This window comes from Amblyomma maculatum, chromosome 6 (assembly GCF_055883805.1).
Source record: "Amblyomma maculatum isolate TAMU_Amacu chromosome 6, ASM5588380v1, whole genome shotgun sequence".
Classification (NCBI taxonomy): Eukaryota; Metazoa; Arthropoda; class Arachnida; order Ixodida; family Ixodidae; genus Amblyomma; species Amblyomma maculatum.
The window spans coordinates 30,790,304-30,814,274 of record NC_139349.1 but is presented as its reverse complement, the minus strand read 5'-3'; the positions used below and the strand labels follow the sequence as shown (position 1 = coordinate 30,814,274).

General features: G+C 42.3%; 2 protein-coding genes across 2 annotated transcripts in view; both read left to right on the top strand.

Annotated features, from left to right (window-relative positions):
- The window catches only part of LOC146185392 (centrosomal protein of 152 kDa-like), a 37,083-nt gene extending 28,391 nt beyond the window's left edge, over nucleotides 1-8,692 (top strand). Inside the window, exons 18-21 of the mRNA XM_084606334.1 lie at nucleotides 516-590; nucleotides 1,396-1,644; nucleotides 5,714-5,780; nucleotides 6,408-8,692. Coding sequence (XP_084462460.1) covers nucleotides 516-590; nucleotides 1,396-1,644; nucleotides 5,714-5,780; nucleotides 6,408-6,781 — 765 coding nt within the window. The 3' untranslated portion in view covers nucleotides 6,782-8,692. The remainder of the gene's footprint in view (nucleotides 1-515; nucleotides 591-1,395; nucleotides 1,645-5,713; nucleotides 5,781-6,407) is intronic.
- A 222-nt stretch (nucleotides 8,693-8,914) lies between these two features.
- Rab11 (RAS oncogene family member Rab11) overlaps nucleotides 8,915-23,971 on the top strand; it is a 35,973-nt gene continuing 20,916 nt past the window's right edge. The window contains exons 1-4 of the mRNA XM_084606335.1: nucleotides 8,915-9,184; nucleotides 11,404-11,599; nucleotides 16,033-16,226; nucleotides 21,117-21,197. Coding sequence (XP_084462461.1) covers nucleotides 9,145-9,184; nucleotides 11,404-11,599; nucleotides 16,033-16,226; nucleotides 21,117-21,197 — 511 coding nt within the window. The 5' untranslated portion in view covers nucleotides 8,915-9,144. The remainder of the gene's footprint in view (nucleotides 9,185-11,403; nucleotides 11,600-16,032; nucleotides 16,227-21,116; nucleotides 21,198-23,971) is intronic.

Below are 23,971 nucleotides of genomic sequence, written 5' to 3'. Positions count from 1 at the left end.
TATTTCTGTGAGGTTTACGTATAGATGGTGGCATCATCACTTTGTTAGTGTGGAAGTTTACTTTTAAGGTTCCTTTTTTTTTTTTTTGCTCATCTTAGAAGACAACTCCCACAGTAAATGAAAAATGTTTCATTTGACAATAGTAATGCTCTACTTACGTCTGCAATTCGATTTTTGGCTATTTTGTTTTGTGTGTGTGTGACATCGTCTTTAGGAGCGATGAAGTACCTTCGTTGCCTATTCCTGTGCACTTTTAATCGATTCCACTCATTCATGCATCTGTTGCACTAGCATTTCTCTCACTTCCTTACTAAATGTAACATGCTGCTATATTAGCTGATGTCCTTATGGCAAAGATTAGCTCACTCGCCAGAAAGCTCTAAGGAAACAAGGCAGAAAAGAAGTGCTTTATGCTCCCGTTATGATCCCTTGTTGGGTGCATGTTTAATTACACGTGATCTCATTCTGGGTGCAGTTTTTTGTGTGTGACTAACTTCAGAACAGCACGTGTGCAGGTTGACACAGATGCTGAGAAGCAGAGGGAAGCTTTGGCACGCCAGAAAGACCAGGAGAACGGGCATTTGAAAGAGGTATGCCTACGTGCTGTGCGGGACATTTTCCTTTGGCTAACAGGAGGCCCTCACGATATTAAACTGGCAGAAACTCTGAGAAGCTTACAAGTAATCATTCACTTGTGAAGTCAGGAGCAGCATAAAGGGAGTAATGTGAGAGCACTTCGAACATTGTCTGTGGGTCTGTTTTGCATTTTGTACGAAAAGGAGGGTTGCAGGAAAAGTCTTTCTTGTGCTCCGCTAGGTGCTTTCAGTATGTGCGCCGTTGTCAGCCTTTGTTCATGCACTGTAGGGTGTCAGTAGGTAGCTTCCCTCATGTATGCTCTTATTGCATGCTTAGAGCCAAAGAAATATTATAATTTACTTTCGATTCACCGAGCAAAAAAAAAAAAATTTGTTCTCGCAAAAGTAAACGAACGTGAAATATGCTGCGTGCCAACAAAATTTTGCATCATGGATGTTTCTTGCTAATTCCTTTCACGGTTAAACTTCTTTCTATATGCCGTTGTATAATTGTCGTTTTACTGCTACAGTGTATTTCATCACAGTTTACTTATGCCATATTCTGCCCTTTCGTCTGCTGTAGTGGGGAAGCCAGGAAGGCTACATTATTTTGTTTCTGACTCTTGTGCTGATTGTCTGATTGTTGCCTTGTGAAGGGGGCTGTGGACTCTTGTCAAGTTGTCATTCTCTTAAGTAGCTTTTACTGGCAGTCTTTTGCAGCTTTTGAATGTGAATCAACTGGATTAATAATATTATTATTATTACTTTCTAAATCTTTCTGTTGGCAGCTTATCTGGAAATAGCTGTGTTGCCCAAACAGGTTGTGTCTCAGCTGCAGTCTCAGATTAGGGACAAGGATGCTGAGCTGGAGCAAGTGCAGACAGCCGCTGCTGAGAAGGAGCTGCGGCTGAAGCAGAAGCTGCTGAAGTTCCACAAGAAGCTGCAGCAGGTCGACCGGCAGAACAAGGAGCAGCTGCTTGCTCAGGAGAGGCAGCACTCTGACAAGTTGGCCATGCTGCAGACGCAGCTGCAACAGCTGCACATCCAGCCACACGATAGCTCTGCTCAGGTACCGTCTGCTAACTTGGCAAGCCGTTGGCAAGCGGTTAGGCTTCACTCGTTGTGGAACTTGTAAATTGGTATTTTTATCTCACTTCACGAGCTGTGTGCAGCACTGCGATAGGTAATAACTGTGGTCAGCAAATGCATAGGAACACAGTGGCATGCATCATCCTGATCGTCCGCCCAAGTCACGCTTATGACTTTTTGTAGTGCCACAAACAACTTGTGAGCTTGTGGAACCTGCAGCTAAACTACTACCACTGCTTCCACCGGCCAGTTGAGATGTTGACTTGCTGTACTTATTGTAGTGAGACATTCGAGAAGTGTAAAAGCAGCATGGCTACTGTGACAAATTGGAGGGAAAGGAAAAGTTTACGAGGCGTGAGTGCGCAGAAACATGCTTATATTGGTGCTGTCATGTGAGCCAGTTGCTTGAGATAAGTGCGTGAACGAGGGTACAGCATGCCTGCTCTACATGTTAGTATTGACGCAGGGAGACTGGACCATGAGGCAGTGCTGTAATCAGTTTATTACTGAACGCACAATGCACAGCCGTCGTAAGCTTTTGCCGATGAATATGTACAGTTGTTACTATCAAAACACAGTCTGCCAAAGCTGACTCTTGCACTGTTTTTTCTATGCCACATTTATACCAGTTAACCCAACTTCAGACCTGGGTAGTTTTAAGACGAAAGCCTTTAATGGCTCATACTGTTAGCATTTGTTTGTCCGGTCACACTATAGCTGTCAGTCAAATGACGTCATCACCGGAAACCGAAGCTAAAGTCATCAGAAAAATAAAAATCTAGTCTCCACTGGGAATTGAACCTCCACCTCCTGGAGCCCCAGCCAAACACTTTAACCAACTACGTCACGCCAGGGATCGTAAAAAGCACATTATAATTCTCCTTGTCTACCTCCATCCCTCGGATCCCCAGTCAAGCACTTTAACCAACTGCGCCACGTCCGGGATCGTGAGACACACATCATAATTATCCTCGTCTACAGTGAGTGAGGATGATAGTAGCGATGACAGTGACACTTAAATTAGTGATAATGACAATGAGAGCAAACATGATGCACTGTGTGCACCAAAAACACTTAATCTTTCGCATTTCTGCAGTGTAGATTCCACTGGGCTACCGGAAGTTTTTCATAGGACAGGGTCTACTGCAGTAGTGTCTGGTGTGTGACTTTTCCTTGTGTGCACATCCATTTTTCATTGGGGATAGTGGTATTTACTTTAGTGCAACTGTGAGGTCAACATATATACCTTCTGTTCGAATCCAAGAAAGCCGTGCACATTTCTTCTTAGCGTTGACTGCCAATTTTTGCTGGCCTTGCTACACAGTAGCCGCAATGTGTGGAAGTGATCTGTACGGCCAGGCATCTTCTAAGGGGCGATCCATGAACATATACTTAATCATAACTAAAAGGTTCCAAAGAATAGAAGAGATGAAATCAATGTAAGAGATGAGATGAATTTCCGTCACACAGAGCTGGACCATCTTTTCTGGAGCAGATGTCAAGCTCCGGATGCAGCATTATCTCTTGCTTCTGTTGTTGCTGCTGCTGTATTTTTTTTTGTACCTGCCTCATTAGACTCTGCTTTCTCTGCTTTTATTGGGGGAATGGCCAAAAAGAGAAAAATGCTTGTTGGACTTCACAAGCTTTGTTTTCTTCTACTTGCGCACCTCAGATAATTTGCTTTGTGTGCATATTGTGTTCAGTATGAACAGTGTTTCATATTTAGACTGCTTTTCACTTATGAACCCCGTTATAAGAGACACTGATGTAACAGACAATTGGGTATAAGAGACACCATTCACCCAAATGGTTGGCCACCCTATGACTTTCATTAATTAGGCCTCTTTTTTAACAGACATTGGATGTAAAAGACAACTGGTTATAAAGGACAAATTAGCCTTGAAATTTGGTACTCAGTCTTGCTTGTAACAGACATTTTAACATTAGACGCTGAACCATCCACTGCCAGCTTTAGTAGCAGCTACAGTGAAAACAAGAGAGACACATCTGTGCCATCAATATTAATTATAACTTCAGCTAACAAAGAGCAGGTCAGTCAGCTATGAAATGACTAAAAGAAGCTGCTGCAGTGGGAATGCAATGTAGATAAGCTCTCCAGGCTTGCCACGAGGAGCTCAAGTGCGACTGCATATGCAAGCATCTGAACAAGCATATTGAGAGCATGCACGTTGGGTTCTCCAATTAGTGGAGCTTCCTATCACGAATTACCGTAGCTGTTGTGTCCACTAGTCTGAAGAATATAGTGAAAATTGCCTATTATATTACAATGCAGTATGAACAACACATCTATCACGTAAATGCAAAGAAAGTGCTCAGGTGGTACCGCTGACATAAACAAGTGTGCCTAAAAAGCGAGACATAACCAAGCCAAGACCAAAACAAATGGCATAAAAACAGAATTGGTTCTGCTCTGGCGAGGACAGATAAACTGCTCTGCTTGCTATTCAACCAGTTTCAACTCCACTCAGAAAGGCCTTGTTTGCTTTTCATTTATTTTTCGTCTGAGTAGCGACACTCACAGACTTGCTACCCAAAGCCACTGTTACCCTTTGTCAAACAAGCATAAATTTCTGAGGGATATTTTTGTTAGTGGTGTTTAATAGTTTTGGTCGCTTCTAGCACCTCTGTGGTAAACTGGTTACTTTTACGATTTCGTGGCGCTTTTTTTACTTGAATTCGTGTAGTGTTACCAGACACATAACTTAGTTGCGAATCTGCAAACATAGTTTGCCAACATGTATAGCTTTGGCACATTGGTCATGAGGCTCTTGGCCTGATTTTCAAGCTGGGAGAGGCTGTGTTGAACAGCTCTCAACGCAGCCATGAAGAAGACCAAGATTTACAACTGTTTCAGCAGTAAATAAATATACGAAAGTTACAAGGTGTGGTCAGTGTGGTGGTCCACCAAGGAAATGCAATATGTAAATGGAACCCATAGCAACGCTTTTGCAACATGGTGTACCCTTCTTTTTTGCATATTTTAACAGTAGGATGCCTATGCAAGAACAAGGTATGGTTAGAAAATGTAAATGTGGTACCCTGCTTATAAGGGACCTCTTATATAAGAGACAAAAACTGCTCTCCAGTGCATGTCTCTTATAAAGGGGTTCAACTATTAGTGCCTCACAAACTGTGAAAAAGAATATTTGTGGAGTGGGAAATTTCAGTTTGAGCCTGCTTAGAAATGAAGTAATCAAAATCTTAATCAATAAAAGGTCATTAATTGCGCGGCAAATGAATGGTAAGTGCCAAGCAAAGACACTTGCCGGTCTCTTTGAACATCTGCTGAACCCTTGAACTCTTTTTGTGAGTGCACCAGCAGAGGCATCAGGGACGTGTCTAGATTGCATCAGTGTTGGACGTCTTTCATTGCAAGCTAGCTTTCTTTAAGGCACCAAAAGGGAATAAGCATTGGGGAAGAGAGAGAAAAAAAATTCAAACCATGTGAGTAAATGGCCATACTTGTGCTTGCAATTGCAATGGTGTGTCACGGTGTCACGCTGTATTACTTTCAAAGGGGCATTGAACTTGCAATAATGCTTTGCAGGACATTCTAATCAACACTGTTGTGAGGTCTTGATAGCAGAAGCAAGGTTAGGATTGTAGAGAGAAGCTTTCATAAATAGAGCAATATCAAGGTTTGCATTGTAAGGATGACTTTTATAAAGAGAGCTCACATGTAGCCTGCGATGCACATGAGCAGCTGTGAAACAAACAAAGTGTTATGTTTAAAATTTTGTTTGATGTTCTTATGAAGCAATGGAAAAGAGGGCTTTCATGCTTGCTTGCTTGAGGTATGGAGAACGCTTTGATGGAAATGAGATAGGCCAAGGGACCTCCAAACTTGTGCTTAGACATCAGTGTCTGAGCAGTACTTCTTATGGTGTGGCCAGTTGCTGTTTGCATCGCATTGTTTCGCCTTGTGGCTTGTGCTTTAGTTGCTCCTATATTGTCTGATATTGCCAGTTGTTTCTGTGCTGTTGAAATGGAGAGTGCAGTGCTTCTAATGTGTTCATTCTGTGTTGCAGAAGACCACGGTGGAAATGATGGACAAATGGAGCAAGTGGTTTGTGGACTGCCTCGACAAGGTTTACAGTAAGTGCTGAAGTCCTTGGTGGGAAGCAAGTCATTCTTTAAGGCATGAAATTTTTTTTTCTTTTTCCTACAAGTTTGCTTGCCAAGACAAGGTTAATATGCTTTCCAGCATGAAGGGAAAATATAATGTTTGTGAAAAAACAATAAGACAGAAGTCTAAGTAAGTATCACGCTATCTGGCAAGTTACATCTGAAAGTACAACGGGCTTCTGTTTGTGTTTTTGATGATGTGCAGCTTCACGAGCAAAAATATAGAATCGGATAAGCAAGCATTTCTTCTGAGCTTCCCGCCGTGGTGAGCTCTGGGGCTTCACTATTTGACTGCTGATTTCTTGATCACTGGCTTGTTCCCATCTGTGGTGGTCATATTTTGATTGAGGCAAAAAATACAGAAATGTTTATGTTCAATATGATGTTGGAGAATGTTGGAAAGCTGGGTCGCCCACTTCAGTGTGTTTATTAGCCGATGTGCAGCTTGGGACATTATTATGCTGTAGTATACAATTTGAAATTTTTATTTCTTCTCAGCTCGCGACTGAATGCATGTTCTTGTAGCACTCTTGATGCATTCTTGTGGAACAGTATGTTGCAGCTGTGGCTTGTTCTTTTTTATTATTATATTTGCAGAGGACGTATGCAGCTACATGGAGCAAGCAGAGAAAGCTAAAAGTTGTGAGATGCATCAGCTCCTTCGGGGCTACCATCAGTACCTCCTCACGCAGGCGCCATTGCAGCATGGCCCAGAGAGTGTTGAAAATATTCCACCAAGGGCGACAGCTACGCCGCCATTACAGCACCTGCAAGCGCAGCCAAGGACAACGCCACCAGAGAGACTTTTCTCTAAGAAACCTGAGAGCATGCACGCAGTGCCCCCACCTAATTTCACCAAAAGCATGAAGGACTCTGCGGCAAAGTCACGCTCAAAGCCACCAGAACTGAACCTTTTTGGCACGTTGGACGGTAGTGGGTTTTTGCCACCTCCATCGCCCATTAAAACATAGCATACCAGTGTTGGTGGTGCTAGCTTGGCTTCTTGGGCGTTGTCTAGCATGCATTGAGGACAAGGCTAACATTTTGATTCAATAGGTTACTCATGGTTGTTTGTTGTCATGATGTTATGTGATGTCATGATGATTGGCATTGAATGCTCGCATGCCTGCAAGGGTAATTACGCCTCTGAATAAGTGCCACACTACTTGAAAAGTAATGTCTGAAAGTACAAACAGGCAGCTGTGGTGTTGCGGCCTGGTTTGTGTGTTTGATGTACATATGTAAAGTTTAACAAGATTTTACCATTTACTGTTGTATTACATGAGTGCTGATTATTGATATAGTTGCATTGTATCTACAGGTAAACAGTTTCTGTGGTAGTTTGTTAGGAGAGATTTGGCTCGTGCATTTGTCATGTGAGGAGTTCCTATTCTGGTTGCATACTACATACATTGGCCAGATAAGTTTGTTATCAGGCACATGCTATTGTCACTGAGCCGGTGCTCTTTCACTCTCTTCCAGTTGCCATTAAGTGTTATGTGACAAGGATTGCTGTTTTTAGTCACATTTGTGTATTTGTAGTCTATGCCAAGCTACCTTGTGCCATTTATTAGCATAATCTGCATTTAGCTATCTGCAAGTTGTCATTTTTCACCTGGGGTGTTCACAGTTCACTCATTCATTCCCTTTGCACCTACAGATGTGTACATTTCACATAGCATACTCATAGGGATTGTGCTCATAAAAATTCCTCGATAGCTTTCCCATTGGAGCTGTTGACAAGGCTGTATGCTGCACCATGTGCTGACATTTATGTATTTTATTGAGGAATTTACTTTTTGTGCCTTGTCACAGTGAATTAAACTTCTGATGTGTGTTACTTTTTATGTGCAAACTGATATTTAACACAGTGTTATTTATTATGCTCTTATTGCTTTTGTTTATATATTGAGAAGGAAGCTACTGTCAGACAAAAATTTTCATGCTCGGAGACGACTGGGGTGGTATTACAGAACTGCGTTCAGTTGGCGTTCAGTTTCGGAATGATTGGTTGGAAGCACTTCCTCTTAACTGAACGCTTTTACGTCACAGCAGGTTCTGAGAGACTTTGAGCGGAAGTGCTTTCAACCAATCACAGAGCCTTCCCAACTGAATGCAGTTCTGTAATACTACCCCTAGATAAAGTAATCATGTACATTGCAGGCTTCTAGTATCTGCTTTTTGGGATCTGGGGTTTTAGGAAATCCCTGTCTCTGGGCTGGACTTTTGCTTTTATTAAACCTACTGTTTTCATTTTAGTACTGCCACTTGGCTTTAACCCTGCCTTTCCCCCTTCCTTTCTTGAATGTAAAGCAAAGGAAGCCTTGAAAAAAAAAAAAAAAAAAATGTAGACTTTGCAATACAAATGTTGAAGTGCAGGTTATAAAGCTTATTGATACTGCAACACATTTTTTTTTATTTTTACATCTTATACTTTTCAAACATTTACATTTGTAAGCCACAAAGATGTTTAAATGCACGAAAAAGGGGGACGGGAGGAATGAAGAGAGCATTTTTTGTTCTCTCACTGCCAACTTGCATATCAGCATTCAGATGCCTGTTAGTGTTGAAGTATTTGTTTTCGAGTACGTGCTGGTTGTATTGTGCTGTATGCCAAGCTCGATGTTGGGCTGTGAATGGGGCGTTTGTTACAATCATGCACACAATTACTAATATACAAAATCGGTCCTCACGGTGTTTTTTTTTACCCATGGAAAAGGTGGCGGAGACTTTACATCTCGTTTTGTTCGGTTGCTTGATATTTTGTTTATTGCCTGCATTTTTTTTTTTTGTCAAAAACGGGCTATTTCTCGGTGCCATTTATTTTTTTCCAGCCGCTGTCTTTTACACGCTGCGAAGTAACGAAATAAATTTGTTTTGATACAACATTTTCCTGTGCCTCTTTAACCGCCGTAACCCTCACGCGCAGTAGCATGCGCGTCACTAATACCAGAGCTAGGGTCTGAAATTCATAAATTTAGTTTTCGAAAACGAGCAGCTTCGGCCCGACTGCCGGTATCAGCTGGTGACGGCTACTCACGTGCGACTATTTACATACGGGCACTTTGAAATCAACTTCCGGTCGTGCACATCCGTTTCGTTCTGAGAGTGCGCAGAATCTGGGGGCGTCGAACGCGTAGCCATCTTGGTGTTTTGGGTGTTGTTGGAGGGTATTATATCTGTGATAATCGGCTGGCTCTGAAGCGCCGTGCGGTCGTCTGGAGTGTAGTTTATGATTTGAGAGGCCCCTCCTCACCGTGAGATATTTATTACAGCTGATTTCAGCCTCATTGTTCACTCGTCGTCAGTGGGGCAGAGGAGTCAGCGGCTTAGGATGGCCAATAAAGATGACGAATACGATTATCTTTTTAAAGGTAAGCCCATTTTCTGTGCTAGTTGCGGATGTTTGTTAACCACAGTGTCTAATTTGCGCCCTTTGCTTGTGCTTTCAAGCTGCTACTCACATTTTTAGCCCTGTTTGCCGGTTTTATTAGCGGTCGGTAACTGGGTGAGGCTTCCATAGGCTTAATTTCGCAGATCAAGTTATATTTCGTTCGTTTTTCTGGCAGTTTTGTGCGCTAATATGTTGCCCAGACTTGGGTTGCTTCACTGTACGAAGTTTCTGTTGTGAAGGATTTTTTTCTTCTCTGGCATTACCTTGTTTTAGTGGGGCGGACAGGAGGCAGTGACGTTTGTAGTTGGCAGTCTGTTTGACAATGTCGAAGCTGCTTTCAGTCATTGCAATGTCTTATTGGTGAGGCATACTACCGATCACACCTTCTTCTTGCGCTATTTTGAAGCTTAACTTGCCCAGATACTTCGTTGACTCGGGAAACGATGATGTGCAACGCCTACTTGTTCATAAGCCTAGTTAGACGTCTCGCTTTTGACGTTGTGTGCGTGTCGAGGTTCCGAGTGTTGATGTCATCCTGAGCGGATGATGACTGTACGGTATGTGTTGCCGTGGGTAGCATTTTTTCGGACTTGCACGTAGCGCGCTTGTGAAATACTGCGGCAGTACTGCGACCGGGAAATCGCCGTTTCCCCCTGTGCTCATTCAAGGACGCGAGTTGAGGAAAACAGTCGGGACGTTTGTCGGTTTCGTCCGGTGTCTAGACAGTACAATGCGATGGCAGGGTTTATATCTGCAGCCACATCTCCGTTACCGCCCACCGCGTTGGTTGAGCCTCCCTTTGCTGTGTAATTCAAAGTACCCGAAAAGCTGTAGTTGCGGAGGGGCTGTGCCTACGTCTCGGGCGGCAGATATGCTTTACTGTTCAGGTTTATAGGAGAAACGGATTTTTATGCGGCCTGGGTTTTTGAGTGGTACTATACTCCCAAGCAGTACTAGAATTCCAGCTGTATCGCCGTAGATAACAGGCGTAACGTCAGCGCAACGCTGTCATGTTGCGTGCCGAGGCTATCTGCCGGCATTCATTGACATGGTTAGGCTTTTTGATAAGACCGTATGGATCGAAAGAGGTCTGTGAATCGGATTTTAATAAAAATGTCCGCTCAATTCTCGCGAGTGTAATAAAGCATGATACATAAATTTAATTGATTGCGACGATGTTTATTGCAGTGGAATGTGTGAAAATTTTTATTTAGTGCTACCATGCTAAACTCTGTTTTAAGTGCTGATCCAAGGCGTGCAATTTATCTTGCACAGCTGCTTTAATAGCTTCTCTGGGATGTCAACATTTTTCACAAGAAATTCTACATAAAATGATGTGCAGCTTTTGGTCCGCTTATATTTCATTTGTATTGCACAGTGGCCTTTGCAGCTTTTGGCAGTTCGTATAAAAGAAACTAGGCCCCACTTATGGTGCGCTGCTTGTATGTAAGGTATACATGCCAAGTGTTCACATTTAAGCTGTGTTTGCACCCCTGGAAGTGGAAAGCTCGAGAGGGGCAAGAAAAGCTTGTTACCTATGAGCTATTTTGAATGCTAGCCACCCTTTCAGCCAGAAGCTAACGCTTTGGGCTGCACATTTTTGACAAAGGCTGTAGATATGGCATGACTTGCAGATTAGCGTACACGTAGCTTTAGTACTTAAGCATCTCATTCAGCAGAGACCAAAAAGGCTATCTTTGGAAAGCTAAGGTCAGTCGTCCAAAGTTTCCGATATGGGGCTTGTATTCGTTCACTGTGCTCCTGTTGAGGCATAGCTGCTGGTTGTGCTGTCATGCTTAATCTGCTGCAGTGCACAGGGTGTGGTAGGAGCTCAGCTATAGAAGTACTGTGAGCGTCGTAGTGTTGGAAATTGGTGCAGTTGGCTGTCTATGCACAAGGACAAAGTACTTAGTTGGTGCAGCTCTGTGTGAAGGGGCACTGCTTCACTTAAATCTGAAACATTGTTAGGTGTACTTCAGTTGCATTGCTAGCCACACCCTATGCTGATATGTGGACATAATTTCTTATTTATTGAAGTAAATCTGGCATTGTTTGTATCTTATGGAGTTTCTAGTAGAAGTCTACTAACTACCTTTTGTTAGAACTGCTCCGTTCAAAGCTCCTTTTGCTGTGTGTTTTGGATGTATTTGTGAAAACTGTATGAGCATAGCGTTCATTTCTTGGTCATTGACTTTTCAGTGGTCCTGATAGGGGATTCTGGTGTTGGTAAGAGCAACCTTCTTTCAAGGTTCACACGAAATGAGTTCAACTTGGAGAGCAAGAGCACCATTGGTGTGGAGTTTGCAACCCGCTCGATCCAAGTGGACAACAAGACGGTCAAAGCTCAGATCTGGGACACTGCTGGACAGGAACGCTACCGTGCCATCACCAGCGCGTGAGCATTTCAAAGTCTGATACGAAGTTGTATAACTTTGCTAAGTGTTTAGTGAAGTGACTGCTGGAGAATAGTTCTTTTTATGATCAGATTGTTCATAGTTTTAGTCGCTCTCTTTGGAAGAAATTTTAGCCAACAGAGTTCTCAATTTGCATGTTTCATATCTTGTCTTGCAGAAAATGTCTCTCTGTATATGATGTGTGCTCCACGTCACTCACAAAATGTGGAAAAGCCAGTAAATAGTGGCCTTCATACAGTAGTGCCCTGGATATTGGCTACAGAACCCTGATACAAAAATTTCCTTACAGAAAAATAAACTGCATTGTATGCCTTGTTACAGAACAAATTGAACACACACCTCTAATGGGGCTGTGGGAACAAAATCCATGCTAAGGTTGTGCTTCTTATTGACACTTCAGAGCACAAGTAAATGTGCTTGTGTGGCAGCACATCCTAAATAGGTGTTATCAGCGCTCAAGCATAATCAGTAGACAGCTCAGAAATCATCTAGTCAGCTAAAAGTCTGTTGAAGCAGTAACTAAAAAGCAGTGTCTAAGTGTAAAGAAAGTTTATTTGTCCCTCTTTATGGGGCATATTTTTTTGTATCCCTTAATGCACTGAGAGGTCTTGTTTCCAGGGAGCACCAAAATGTCTTGTTTATAGGGAAACATTTTCAAACCCTTTTCAAACCATTTTCAAGAAATAGCAGTGCGATTAATTTTTAAGAAATACCTATTGAAAAAAATCTTTATAAACTTTGCTTTTGGGTTGTTTGCGAGGAAGACAGTCTCTGCAAGTAAACACCTTATAGTTATAGGAAAACCTTCATTTGCATGTTTCCTCTTTTATTCTAAATGCTGATTTTTTTAGCAACATTGCATTGTATATATGCAGTCACGAGGCAGTGCTGAGGTAGACAGAATTTTGATTGCCTACCAGCAGTTTTTCTCGGGTATAAACATCACTGTAGCTCTAGCGAGAATAGGTTTGCCTCTCTATGGCAGTGGAGAGCAGCAATCGCAAGCACTCATTTTGCTTACATTGTAAGTGGAGACGTTTGCTTGCTACTAAGTCTCCTAATACTTCCTTGCTCGCCTTTTACTTTAATGTTGCAGGCAGGGTGGATTGGCTACTCAAGCTTAAGCCTTACTGTTTCTTTTACAGTGTGGCACATTGCAAAAAAAAAAAGGTTATCATGCTTGTTGAAGGGCAACTGTGAATTGGTATTCGGTGAATGTTGGAAATGACCTGCCTTGAAGGTACAGGTCCTGTCTGGTGCAAGTTCATTTTCCTATTTGCTCGAGAAATTGCAGTTCACTGGAATAGTAGATCTGCGGGGGAAATAGTTGTGCAAAAAATTCTTTTGTGTCATTTGGTGGTGATTAGACAGTGTTGAGCGTACTGATATGCTGCGTGAAGGTCTTAAAATATGCCGTAATTATCTGGGACCCTTTCACATTAACCAACATTCATAAACTAGAGTGAATACAGCACAAGGTGGTTAGGTTTTGTTTCATATACGGCTGTGCATCTATCAGTGAGCTCGTGAAACTCATCGGACTACCCCCAATCAGTTAGCACAATCGTGTCTGCCGATTAGTTTTTATTTCAGCTCATAAAAGGTCATTATAATATTAATACTCCTAATCATTTTGTTTACTCCTCAACACGAGACAAAGGCACGATCTGACAATAACTCCCTTGAATGCGCGAAATAATTGCTCGTTTTTTTTTTCTAGTACAATTACTGAGTAGAATGCACTAACAGCGAGACTGTTACTCAGAATAGTATAGTAATATTTAAAAAGTGCCTACAAATGTTTTGAATTTTATGAATTTCAGTTGTGCTTATATGCTTGTATTTCATTTTTTTCCCCACCCTGCTATGACCTGTACTGGATCGCAGTATCTATAAATAAAAAAAGCATTTCACATCACGCCCAGTCTACACATTGCATACTTGTTTAGTCCTTTGCAGTTAATTGTGGGCCCATCCCTGCGACGTAATGCAGCCTTTTCGGTCTGCTCTTCGGTGGTGCCCGACACATTTGTTATTTAATTGCATGCATTTTTCAAAATACTGTCAAATCCCAATATAACAAATGAGAGATCACCAAACATAATTCATTATTTTTGAAACATCATATTAATGAAAAACTTCGGTTATAAGCCAGTGGTCAAACCTTGGTATGAAGAGGATGTACCTTGGCAGTATACACGTGTGCAGTCAAGCAAATTCCTTGGTAACTTGCTAAACTGCTTTATTTGAAGAAATCTGTTATTAAAAATGCCTCTACACCTTCCACTTCACTCAACACCTTATCAAGTGTACACATATGCTATTATACCAAGCAATGACAGTACAGATTTTTTTCATGCGCATTAAAACATCAGAGTTCGTTATGACCTCATCTTTAGTGTTCATTTTTGTTAACAATCTTGTCTGTCTTTCAAAATGATTGAAACCATCGATGAAGCAGTGCCAAGCTGTCCACAGAGGCCGCTTTATTTTTTCCTTCTGTCAATTTATTGCTATATGTCCACTTTTTCCTGCAGCGAAAACTGCTTCCGCTTCTTGTTAGCACCATTGCTGGCTGCATTCATTGTCTGATCTTGCATGAATTCCGCAACAAGATCATCCGCAACAAGAAATATCCGCCTACATGTGCTTATGTGCCATGGATGACAGACTGGCGACCAACACACACAGAAAAGGCAGCCAGCTAGGCCTGCTGACATAGTGATGATAGCTATAGCCCACGACATACACAGAAATGGCAGTTTGGTTCACATGAGTTGTGGTGCTGCTTGTTTTAGCTGAGTTTTTAATTTTGATGTTCTTTGATTATAGTGGAAAAAATAACATACATTATTCTGAAATATGAGTCATATTAAAATTCAGTTGGAAAAATTGTAGGTCGAAAATCGTAGTTCTGAAATATTTAACATTGAATATATGAAATCTGTTGGAGGTTTCTAAAGAAAAGTACCGGCATTTCGAAGTCTCTTTCGTTAAGTTTCGCTTTGTATAGGAGGCAGCAGCTGAAACGGGGACTAAAGCTAGAACAGCACCTGCAGCATTGCTGCTACCTGATCGAGCAGTTGGCACGCCAGGTCTCCTGCTACAAAGCATGCATGGTGTTCGTCTGCAAAGCTTGCAGCCTTAAACCAATATAGCACCCAGGCAGTGCTTTCACTGCTACCACAGACTGCTCAAACATTGCTGAAAGATATAAATGCAAAAAATGTTTTCCATAAGTTGTTCTTGCTTAGTAGTTAAAGCACCCAAAAGAAATAGTTTCGGACCGGAACAGCCAAAAAGTGCGAGTAAAGGGTTAAGCAGAAAGCAGTCGAGGCTTGGGAACCTTGAGAAAGCATTGATATTTTGCATGTCTTGCAGTGCCTTTCAGTTAGCTTTGTGCTTGTTCCTGCAAGTATTGCGGTGGTCTAGTTATTTGTATTTTGTTGCTTGAACCTTGCATTGCAGCAGTAAAATGTGTTAGGGAAGATATGGAGGCCGCTTGGGTAATGACTTGTTGCGTCTGTGTTGACGCTTCCAAGCTAGTGTCCCGATCTTGAGGCCCCACCTCTATGACGCTGTGGTTAGGGTGCTCGGCAGCTGTGGCCAAGGATGCGGGATTGAATCTCTGCTGGGGTGGCCAGTTTTTTATAGAGGCGAAAAGCAAGGTGCTCGTGTGTTGCGAGATGTCAATGTGCGTTAAAGAGCCCTAGGTGGTCGAAATTTCTGGAGCCCTTCTCTATGGGGTCTCTCATAGCCAGAGTTGCTTTGGGGCATAAGCCAAGCCAAACCATCCTGATCATTGGGATTAATGCACAGGCTGTACAGGATTGCCAAAGATGTGGTAGCTGGTAGTGGATGTTGAGCAAAAGGTAGTACTTCACTGGAAAAGTGCTATTTACTTGTGTGAAAATTTGAAGCATATGAAAGAAAAGTACCGATAGACAGGTGCGTAAGCAGGTTTTTGGTTAACCGGACTTTAGTTAACTGGGATGGAATCCAGATACCAGTAACTTTGCTACATTTCATTTTCGTTTCATTTGGGTGTGATGCCGATTGCGACAAATTCAGCAAGAAGTGGGGAAGCAAGTTTCCAGTCAGCAGTTGTGGGCATGGCTAGTCTGAATGCAGAAGCAGTGCTTGCCAACCTGTGCAACCACACCTAGTCTGGTTCTGTTGCAGGGATTATTCTGGCATGTCAACTCGTGCTTAGTCATTCATCTGCACTGGTGCTAGTTCGTGAGTGCAGCGTGACGTGTGGCATGCTTCTGTGTGAATGACGTGGTGGATATGTTTGTCGTCACCGGCATAGCATTCTGAGGCATTGTTTTTTGTGGTCTGTACATTGTATATTTGAGGACCTAGATATTGGCGGTGCCACTAGAATGTAGTGTGCTTGATGTGGCTGGTGCAGGTACTACCGGGGAGCAGTGGGTGCACTGCTAGTGTACGACATAGCGAAGCACCTGACCTACGAGAACGTTGAGCGCTGGCTCAAGGAGCTGAAGGATCACGCTGACCAGAACATAGTCATCATGCTGGTGGGCAACAAGAACGACCTCCGACACCTCCGGGCTGTGCCCACTGATGAGGCCAAGGCCTTTGCTGGTCAGTCTGGGGCACTGCACCTTTTTTGTGGGTGTGCCCGGCCTCTTGTTGCTTATTTGGCACCACTAAGAGCAGCTTTTCTTGTTTATATTTTTGCTTCAATTTAGAAATTGACAATTTTCGGCACTTCTGCGGGCTTTATGTGCAAGTAGGGTGCTTTACCTTTACTGCAAGATCATTACAGTAGAACCTTATTGATACTTTAACATCATTGACAGTTTTGGCAAAATTTATGCAGTTTCTATGCTCTAGAATGGTAACATATGCAACAAAATGCTGTTGCCCAGGTTTATCATAATCTGCAGGACCCTCAAAATGTTCCATGTTATTTCTTAGCCTAAAAACATTTGCTCTGCTACAGGAAACTGGCTCGAAATATACTGAGGTCCTAGTTTCCTTTGTTCCATTCTTACAAGTGATCTATCATGTTCTTGCTTGCGCCACTCTTGTGCAACTGACGCCGATCGTTGTGTGCATGTCGTGTAATCCATACTCTGAATGCATTATGTATATGAAACGTTCCTCGAGGCTACTCTAATGCATCATAAAAGTACACTTTGCATAAAAGAGGGCATTTGCCACACCCCGTCAAAAGTGTGGGGAAAAAAGGTCTGCCCTTACATGTGTACACTGTACCAGAGATGCCACTCTTGCGCCACTAAGCTTTAACTGATCGAGAATGACATTACCCAAATGCAGTTTCATAGCAAAAACATTTTTTTAGAGTTCCAGACAGACCGGATTTAAAGAAATTCTGACTAGCACATGGCTCCCATTCACAACTGTAGTATTTTCTGCAAAGCTTTCTCAACGGAAGACCTTCGCAATGTTTTTCTTCCTCCTACTTAAGAGAATGTGGTCTTTTTCCTTGGCAGTCAGTGCACTGTATAGTGATCTCGTAGTACACTTTCACTGTGGCTACCACAGGATGTTGAGTGAGCACAGGAGCCAACTTTTATGTTTGCCATACAATACCACTACTATGAACAGAATCGGTAGCTAATAAATAAGGGAGAGTAATCTGAACTTTCAAAAGCATATAAATCATTCGAGTGCTGTGAATTTATTTCCTGCTTATGAAATTATTAAACACCATAAAGTGACAAAAACTATGCCTAACTGCATGGTGTATTATATCTAATACACAAGTAAATACCCTTATCACAATATAACCTGAAGAAATAATGCACAGATGATGTTGTAACCAGTTAAAGTAAATCCCAATGATGTCATAATAATCTTCCAGTCAGAATGAAGAAAATGTTCCCTCTACCTAATTTCTCAGAGAAATAAAAAAATGCTACCTTCTTGCACATTTGCAATTGAAATAACTGAATAATTTATTGATTTTCACTTAATGCACAGGTGGATTCCAGACAGTGCACACTGTGGTACTAAATAAGCAAAATTTCTTTTCTCGCTGCTCAGAACAGTTCAGCACAAAGGTAATTCACTGTATCATAGATGATACACTATGCGGTAAGGAGTTAAAATTGCTCATTCAGCTGCTGTGTTACAAAATACCAGCTTGCTCTCACATGTTGAATGAATGTGAATTGCAAGAATCCTAGCTTTTTAGTGCGATAGAGAAATGAAGTGTTCAGCAGCTGTATTATAGTCTCTCAAGTTGCAATAGTGCAAGGCTAAATAAAGTTAAGATGGCTGCATTGTTTTTAAGCTTAAGCCTATGGGTGCACAAGGGCACCAGGAGGCGCTAGAGCAGTGTTAGGATTAGTCTCGATAATTTTCAGAGTACCACGAAGGTCACACTTGTGCTGGCGGCCTCGACCGGTGCGGCCATGAGGCTTTCAACTGCTCGAGGCGCGGCTATATTCAAGTCAAACGCAGAGAACTTTTTGAAAGCAGCGTGGGTATTTGTCTGTGCATTGCCTTGAATAGCACGGCAGCTACTTTAGAAACAGAATTCGCAAACTGTGAACGGTAAGCTTGTATGGAAGGCTGAGCGGCGGTCTGCATGCGTATCATTCCAGTCCTGCCAAACAGCTCTGTCGATTAATTCGACACCTTGCTATGCTCTTGTGATTTTCGTGATATTGTAATCACTCGCACTTTCTTAACCTCCAAGATTACCATCGTAATTGATCACATTGAGTGATTCTCCATGGCGATGCAGATGCCAAATAACTACATCGTTGCAATGCACGCGCACACTTTACGCAAGCTCACTCTTATTTGTTTGTTAAACATCTTTATTGACGCAAACAAAATCGTTATCATTAATCATTATCACTCATTGCTAAGCATTGTTACTCTGTTCCAGTCAGTTGCGATCATTCAAGTCGGCGTTTTATGTATTCATTTCGTAGTCATGATGAGTCTGCCGAGTCATTGTAATCATTACCACTCATCGCTAAGTTTTACTCATTTCTAGTCAGTTGCAGCCATTCAAGTGGTTGTTTGATACATTGGTCCGTTCGTAGTCATGATGAGTCGTGTTTTGTCATTGTAGTCATTACCACTCATAGCTTAGCATTTTTGCTCATTTCCAATCAGTTGTGGTCATTTCAAGTCGTTTGTCATAGTAGTTGTTTTGTAGTCATTATGAGTCATTCCTAATCACTGTAGTCATTACCACTCATAGTTACAGTTTTACTCAATTCCAATCAGTTGCAGTCATTACAAGTCATTGTTTGTCATATTGGTAATTTTGTTGTCATCAGCGGTCATGGTAAGTCATGCCTAATCATTTTACCCATTTCCAAACAGTTCCGGTCATTTCAAGTCGTTTCACATATTAGTTGTTTGTCTTGACGAGTCATACCTACTCATTGTAGTCATTACCACTCATAGCTAAGCATTTTTACTTTTTTTTTTGATCAGCTGTGGTCATAACAAGTTATGGTTTCACGTATTGGTCGTTTTGTGGTCATTAGCAGTCGTGATGAGTCGTCCCTAGTCATTGTAGTCATTACCACTCCTTTCCAGTCAGTTTCGGTCATTAGAGCTAGTTTAATATACTGGCCATTACAAGTCCCTATTAATCATCATTATTTGTCATTACCATTAGTCATTAACTATAGCAATTAACTTTTATTCATTACTTATTGCCATCAATCGTTTTCATTCTTGATCTCAATTCTCATGCGTCCACTATTTGCGAGCGGCACATTAGCGCACAGATACGACGCACCGATCATGCACACGCTAAACGAGCGAGCCTAGAAAGATTTTCACCTTAAAAATCTTTCCAGACTCATTCATGTTGCTTCGGCCAGAGGCACTGCAGCCCGGCATTCTGCCGCTTTGTACTCCTTACAAGAAAGAAAAACCAAAGTAACAAAACCCAGACGCGAAATACAATGATCCCCGTACACTCACTGCGGTGAAAGACGTGCACGCTGTGACTGTTTGGAAGCTTGATAGCGAAAGCGGGCAGCGGACTCGTGCTGACCAATTGGTGACGCAGCGGCGAGGGGAAAAGAATCTCGGCACTTTGAAAATTATTGAGCGACTCTAGTTAGGATGGACTCTCTTCTTAACTTGTCTGAGCACAGGACAAACTTTGTTCTGCTCTTTCAGTGCAAATTATTTGAACCGAACCTAATATGTTATGAACTTGCATTTTAAAACATTGGGACGAGGTTTGAATCTGGTCCACCGCAGTATCTTTTTTCGATGCCTGTTATAAAAACATGATTCAAGCTGGTGCCATATACCATGTTCGTTGCTGTTATGCAGTCCACTCAAGTGCAGTGATCATAAAGGCCGAACCAAATGACAGCGACTCTTCGGCTGCACATTATTCTCTGCTACTGGCGTCGCCAGACTCGTTTCTGGCGCTTGGGGCGAGGAGACGCTGAAAGACGCAGGCATCTGGCCGGCGCTAGCTGTCAGCATCGATGGCGGAAATGCTTTGCAGGCGAAGTCCATTGGCAAGCCATGCATGAGGAGTGTTCTCCGGGTTAAGGGGGGACATGGGTCTTAAAACTGTTATTTACTGCCCAAATTTGATGAAACCTCAAATTATTCAGTTTTTTCTGCCGATTTCAAATATGCAAAAATTAGTAGTAATAATTCTTTAATACCTTTAGAACTAATTGCCCTAGAATAGAAATTTTTGCATATTTGAAATCTGTAGAAAAAACAATTCTGTGAGGTTTCGTAAAATTTGGGTAATAGATAACAACCAATTTTAAGGCCCATGTCCCCCCTTAAGCAGTGCTGCTGTACTCTCCTCTACAGGCGCAACTCGTTTCCGCAAAGGAATGAGCTCCTCTTTCGTCCCTTGTTCCCCTTTTCATCCACAGTGGGGGATAATTGTGCGAACTTCCAAGATCCCTCCATGCCTAGGCACGCAGATGCCAGTTTGTATGCAGTCATGGGATGGTCACCCTCTCATGCTGAACGATGACTACCGTAGACGAGGCACTGACGAGACATCGAAGAATTTGAATTATTAGTCTATGCTCATTATCATCAGCAGCTACATTTTTGAGCCTCTTTACTCGTCGGGGAATTTGAACTGAAAATACTAATCAGGAAAAACGTGGAAAAGTCGAGGATTTTGAAAGTAGAAGTTTGGTAGACACCCTGACACTATTCACATTCAATTTCTAATGTTAAATTTGGTTCAGAAAAAGTACCATTCACACATCCTTACATTCTTTGGTGAGTCTCTTGTTCAGGAGGTTTGGCTCTTAGCCAAAGCTTTACTGAATAAATTACCATATCTACGCAATTATAAGTGGACCCACCAAAATCGTGTGGCAGAAGGAAGCACTGACAGTGCCATGCTTTCATTTTTATTGTAAGTTGACCCCTTCTCAATTCAGACTTTTTGGAGCTGAAAAGCAGGTCGACTTATAATCTCATAAATATGGTAGCTTGCTTGTTATAATTTTCTTAATCGTGTTGTTTTTCTTTTTTCAGAGAAAAACAAGCTGTCGTTTATTGAGACATCTGCGTTAGACTCCACGAATGTAGAAGCGGCGTTTCATCAAATATTAACAGGTGAGCTTATGATGCTTCTACAGAGAATTTTCGGGAAATTCAGCTTCAGCAGGAATTGCTTCTGTAATGCTAAGCCTACTGGGCAGTATTAGTACTGAGATTGAAGCTAGCAGTGGAATTGCAAAAAGGAGGCAGAAATTCTTTAAAAATTCACCTGTTAAAGGGATTTAATCTTGCGTAGTTATTCATAATAACAAAGCTTTGCTTCTCTGTAAATCAAATGGCTTGACTGTTGCCATCGTGGCACCGGTGAAACCGGTGCCTAGCAGCTGGTTTTGACCTGCTTCAGTAGTTAGGGTGCTACATTTTAGTGCTTTTATGTTTTGGCATCCAGTCCACCAGCTATTTTTGCAAGAAAAACTGTGATGGCATCGTCAATCTCGTTTTGCCAGTCACTTGGAAACGAGGATAAAGGTCATTTCATCAAGTTTAAAGGTGGATGCAGTTGTAGGGATTTTGATTAAGAAAAAAGAACGGGATTTTGAGCAAATACTTGTGTCTTCGAACCCATGCCTTCAGATTAATGTTGAATTCGACTGGGACATGTGGTAAATACTTCTGAAACACCGTGGGTGCTACAAAATCCTCCTAAATGGAAAAGTTTGTGCTATCTTCCTCTGTGTGCCACAGGCCAGTGGATTATTGTCATGTTGGGTTTGTTTTGAGGCTGGTTTCGTCGTGTGCATTTTGCACCATCTCAAAACGGCATTCCTCCAAGTTGAATGTCTGTCGTCACCAGTTTTCTGAAGCCATTTCTGAGCCACTGGTTGGCTTTGTGCTCATGTGCACTTTTTGAGCATTATGTTCCACGTCTCCCGTTGGCTGGCCAGTCTGGTGTTTAATTTTTTTATTTATTTATTATTTTATTTTATTTTATTTTTTATTTTTTTTTTTGTCTTTAACCCTTGTGCCGGGACTGCTGCTTAGCGCCTGTCTGCTTTTGTGATTGGGTGTGTCTTTGCTGGTGATGCACACACCTACGCTGTCTTAGATCAGTAGTGCAAAGAAATCTACAACCCAACCAGAAACAGAAATTCAACAAAGAAATCGCAAGAACGTACGAAACTGTAGAGCTGCACTTATCTGTGGGAAGCTAGAAGCCTCACCAAACAATGGAAGGGGCAGAAGCATAATTGGGAACTTGCTCAGAATTGCAGATGTTACCCACAAAGCAGAGAAGTAAGCAAACCATCTAGCGACAGCAGCTTGACAGAAATTTTGCTACTCTTCGGACGGGACCCCGGGCTCGGAGAAAATGTGGCGAATCCTCAGAGCAATTTTACACCCAAAGGAAACCAGAGGCGAAAGCCAAAAGTCTCTGGAAAGGTTATTGCAAACCCTCCCAGGGACAAATTAAGATATTATTAAGGCCCTATACCTCAAATGTTACGGGGACCCTACCTCTATGCCTTCGTAGGAAAATTTCAAGGGAACTTCAAATCCAGAGTTAGACGAACCTATCATGATTCAAAATCGAAGTGGCTATAGCAAGCTCCACACATAACATGAGATACCAGGGGTCGATCGTATAACTAATGCAGTCATCAGAAACATGAGTGACAGAGCCGTAGTCTCTCTCACAATATCCATTAACCACTGGATGAAGGGCATGGTACCCAAGCAATAGAAGCATGCCTAAGTAATCACAATACCCAAGCTCGGAATAAACCTGGTGATAGAAAAACAAACGCTTATATTGCTAACGCTCTGATTAGGAAAGATTGTTGAGCGAGTAAACACCAGACTACAGCAGTACCTGGAAAAGAGTGGGTGGATGCCAGATACCATGTATGGCTTTTGAGCAAAGCTTTCAACCCAAGGCAGCCTCCTCCATACAAGAGGTACTAAGATTCTAAAATGCAGGTGAATATGTACTAGCCATAGATATCAAAGGGGCTTTTGACAGTGTGAGCCACCAAGGAATCTAGGAAGGACTAGCAAACACCAACTGCGGGGAGCGAACGTACAATTACATACGAAACTTCCTGAGACAAAGCACAGCAGAGCTAAAGCATGGAGAGCTGGAAACCATAACCTTTCATTCCCCGAACAGGCTTTCCCTGAGCGGTAATCTCGCCCACTGTCTTTAATATCGCCATGATCAGCCTAGCCAGAAAACTCCAAAACATCCAAGGGATAAGGCATGCATTTTACGCACATTTCACAGCATCGTCAACTAACTCACTGGGCCCCGCTCTTGGTGGTGCAGTGTCTCTTTTCAGTTAAGGGGGGACACTGGTCTTTGGAAGCCAAAACTCGCGAAAAAATCGACTTTTCAGTTTTGTAATATTCGTGACTATGAGGTCATTCCCTAAATGTTGAAGTAGAAATGCTGATAGTTTTCGAGAAAAAGCCGAATAACGGTAGTATTTCGGCCGAAAATTTCGCGAAAGTATCTCAAAAATGGTCATTTTGCGCCGCGCACCGCTTTCAAACGACGTGCCGGAATGCCGTTGTCTTGGTCTCGTTTGAAAGAGCGTCTCTTCTTTCTTTTTTCCATCGGAGCTGAGCGCGCAGCGTCTCTTTGTTAGCCGTAGAGAAGCAAAAAAACAAACATGAAATACTGCTGTGCCATTGGTCTACGGCTATCACGTGACGAAATGGGCACTTCTTATGGCCCACGCCATTTTTTTTACACCCGCTCCGAACGGACGCGTCGCCATTTTGAAAAAGTCTGTCGGTGAGGTTCACGACGCCAACCATGCCTCGTCCGTACCGCAAGTTCCACAGTGTCCACAAGTTTGGAAAAAGACACAGAAAGGCGCCTAAACAGC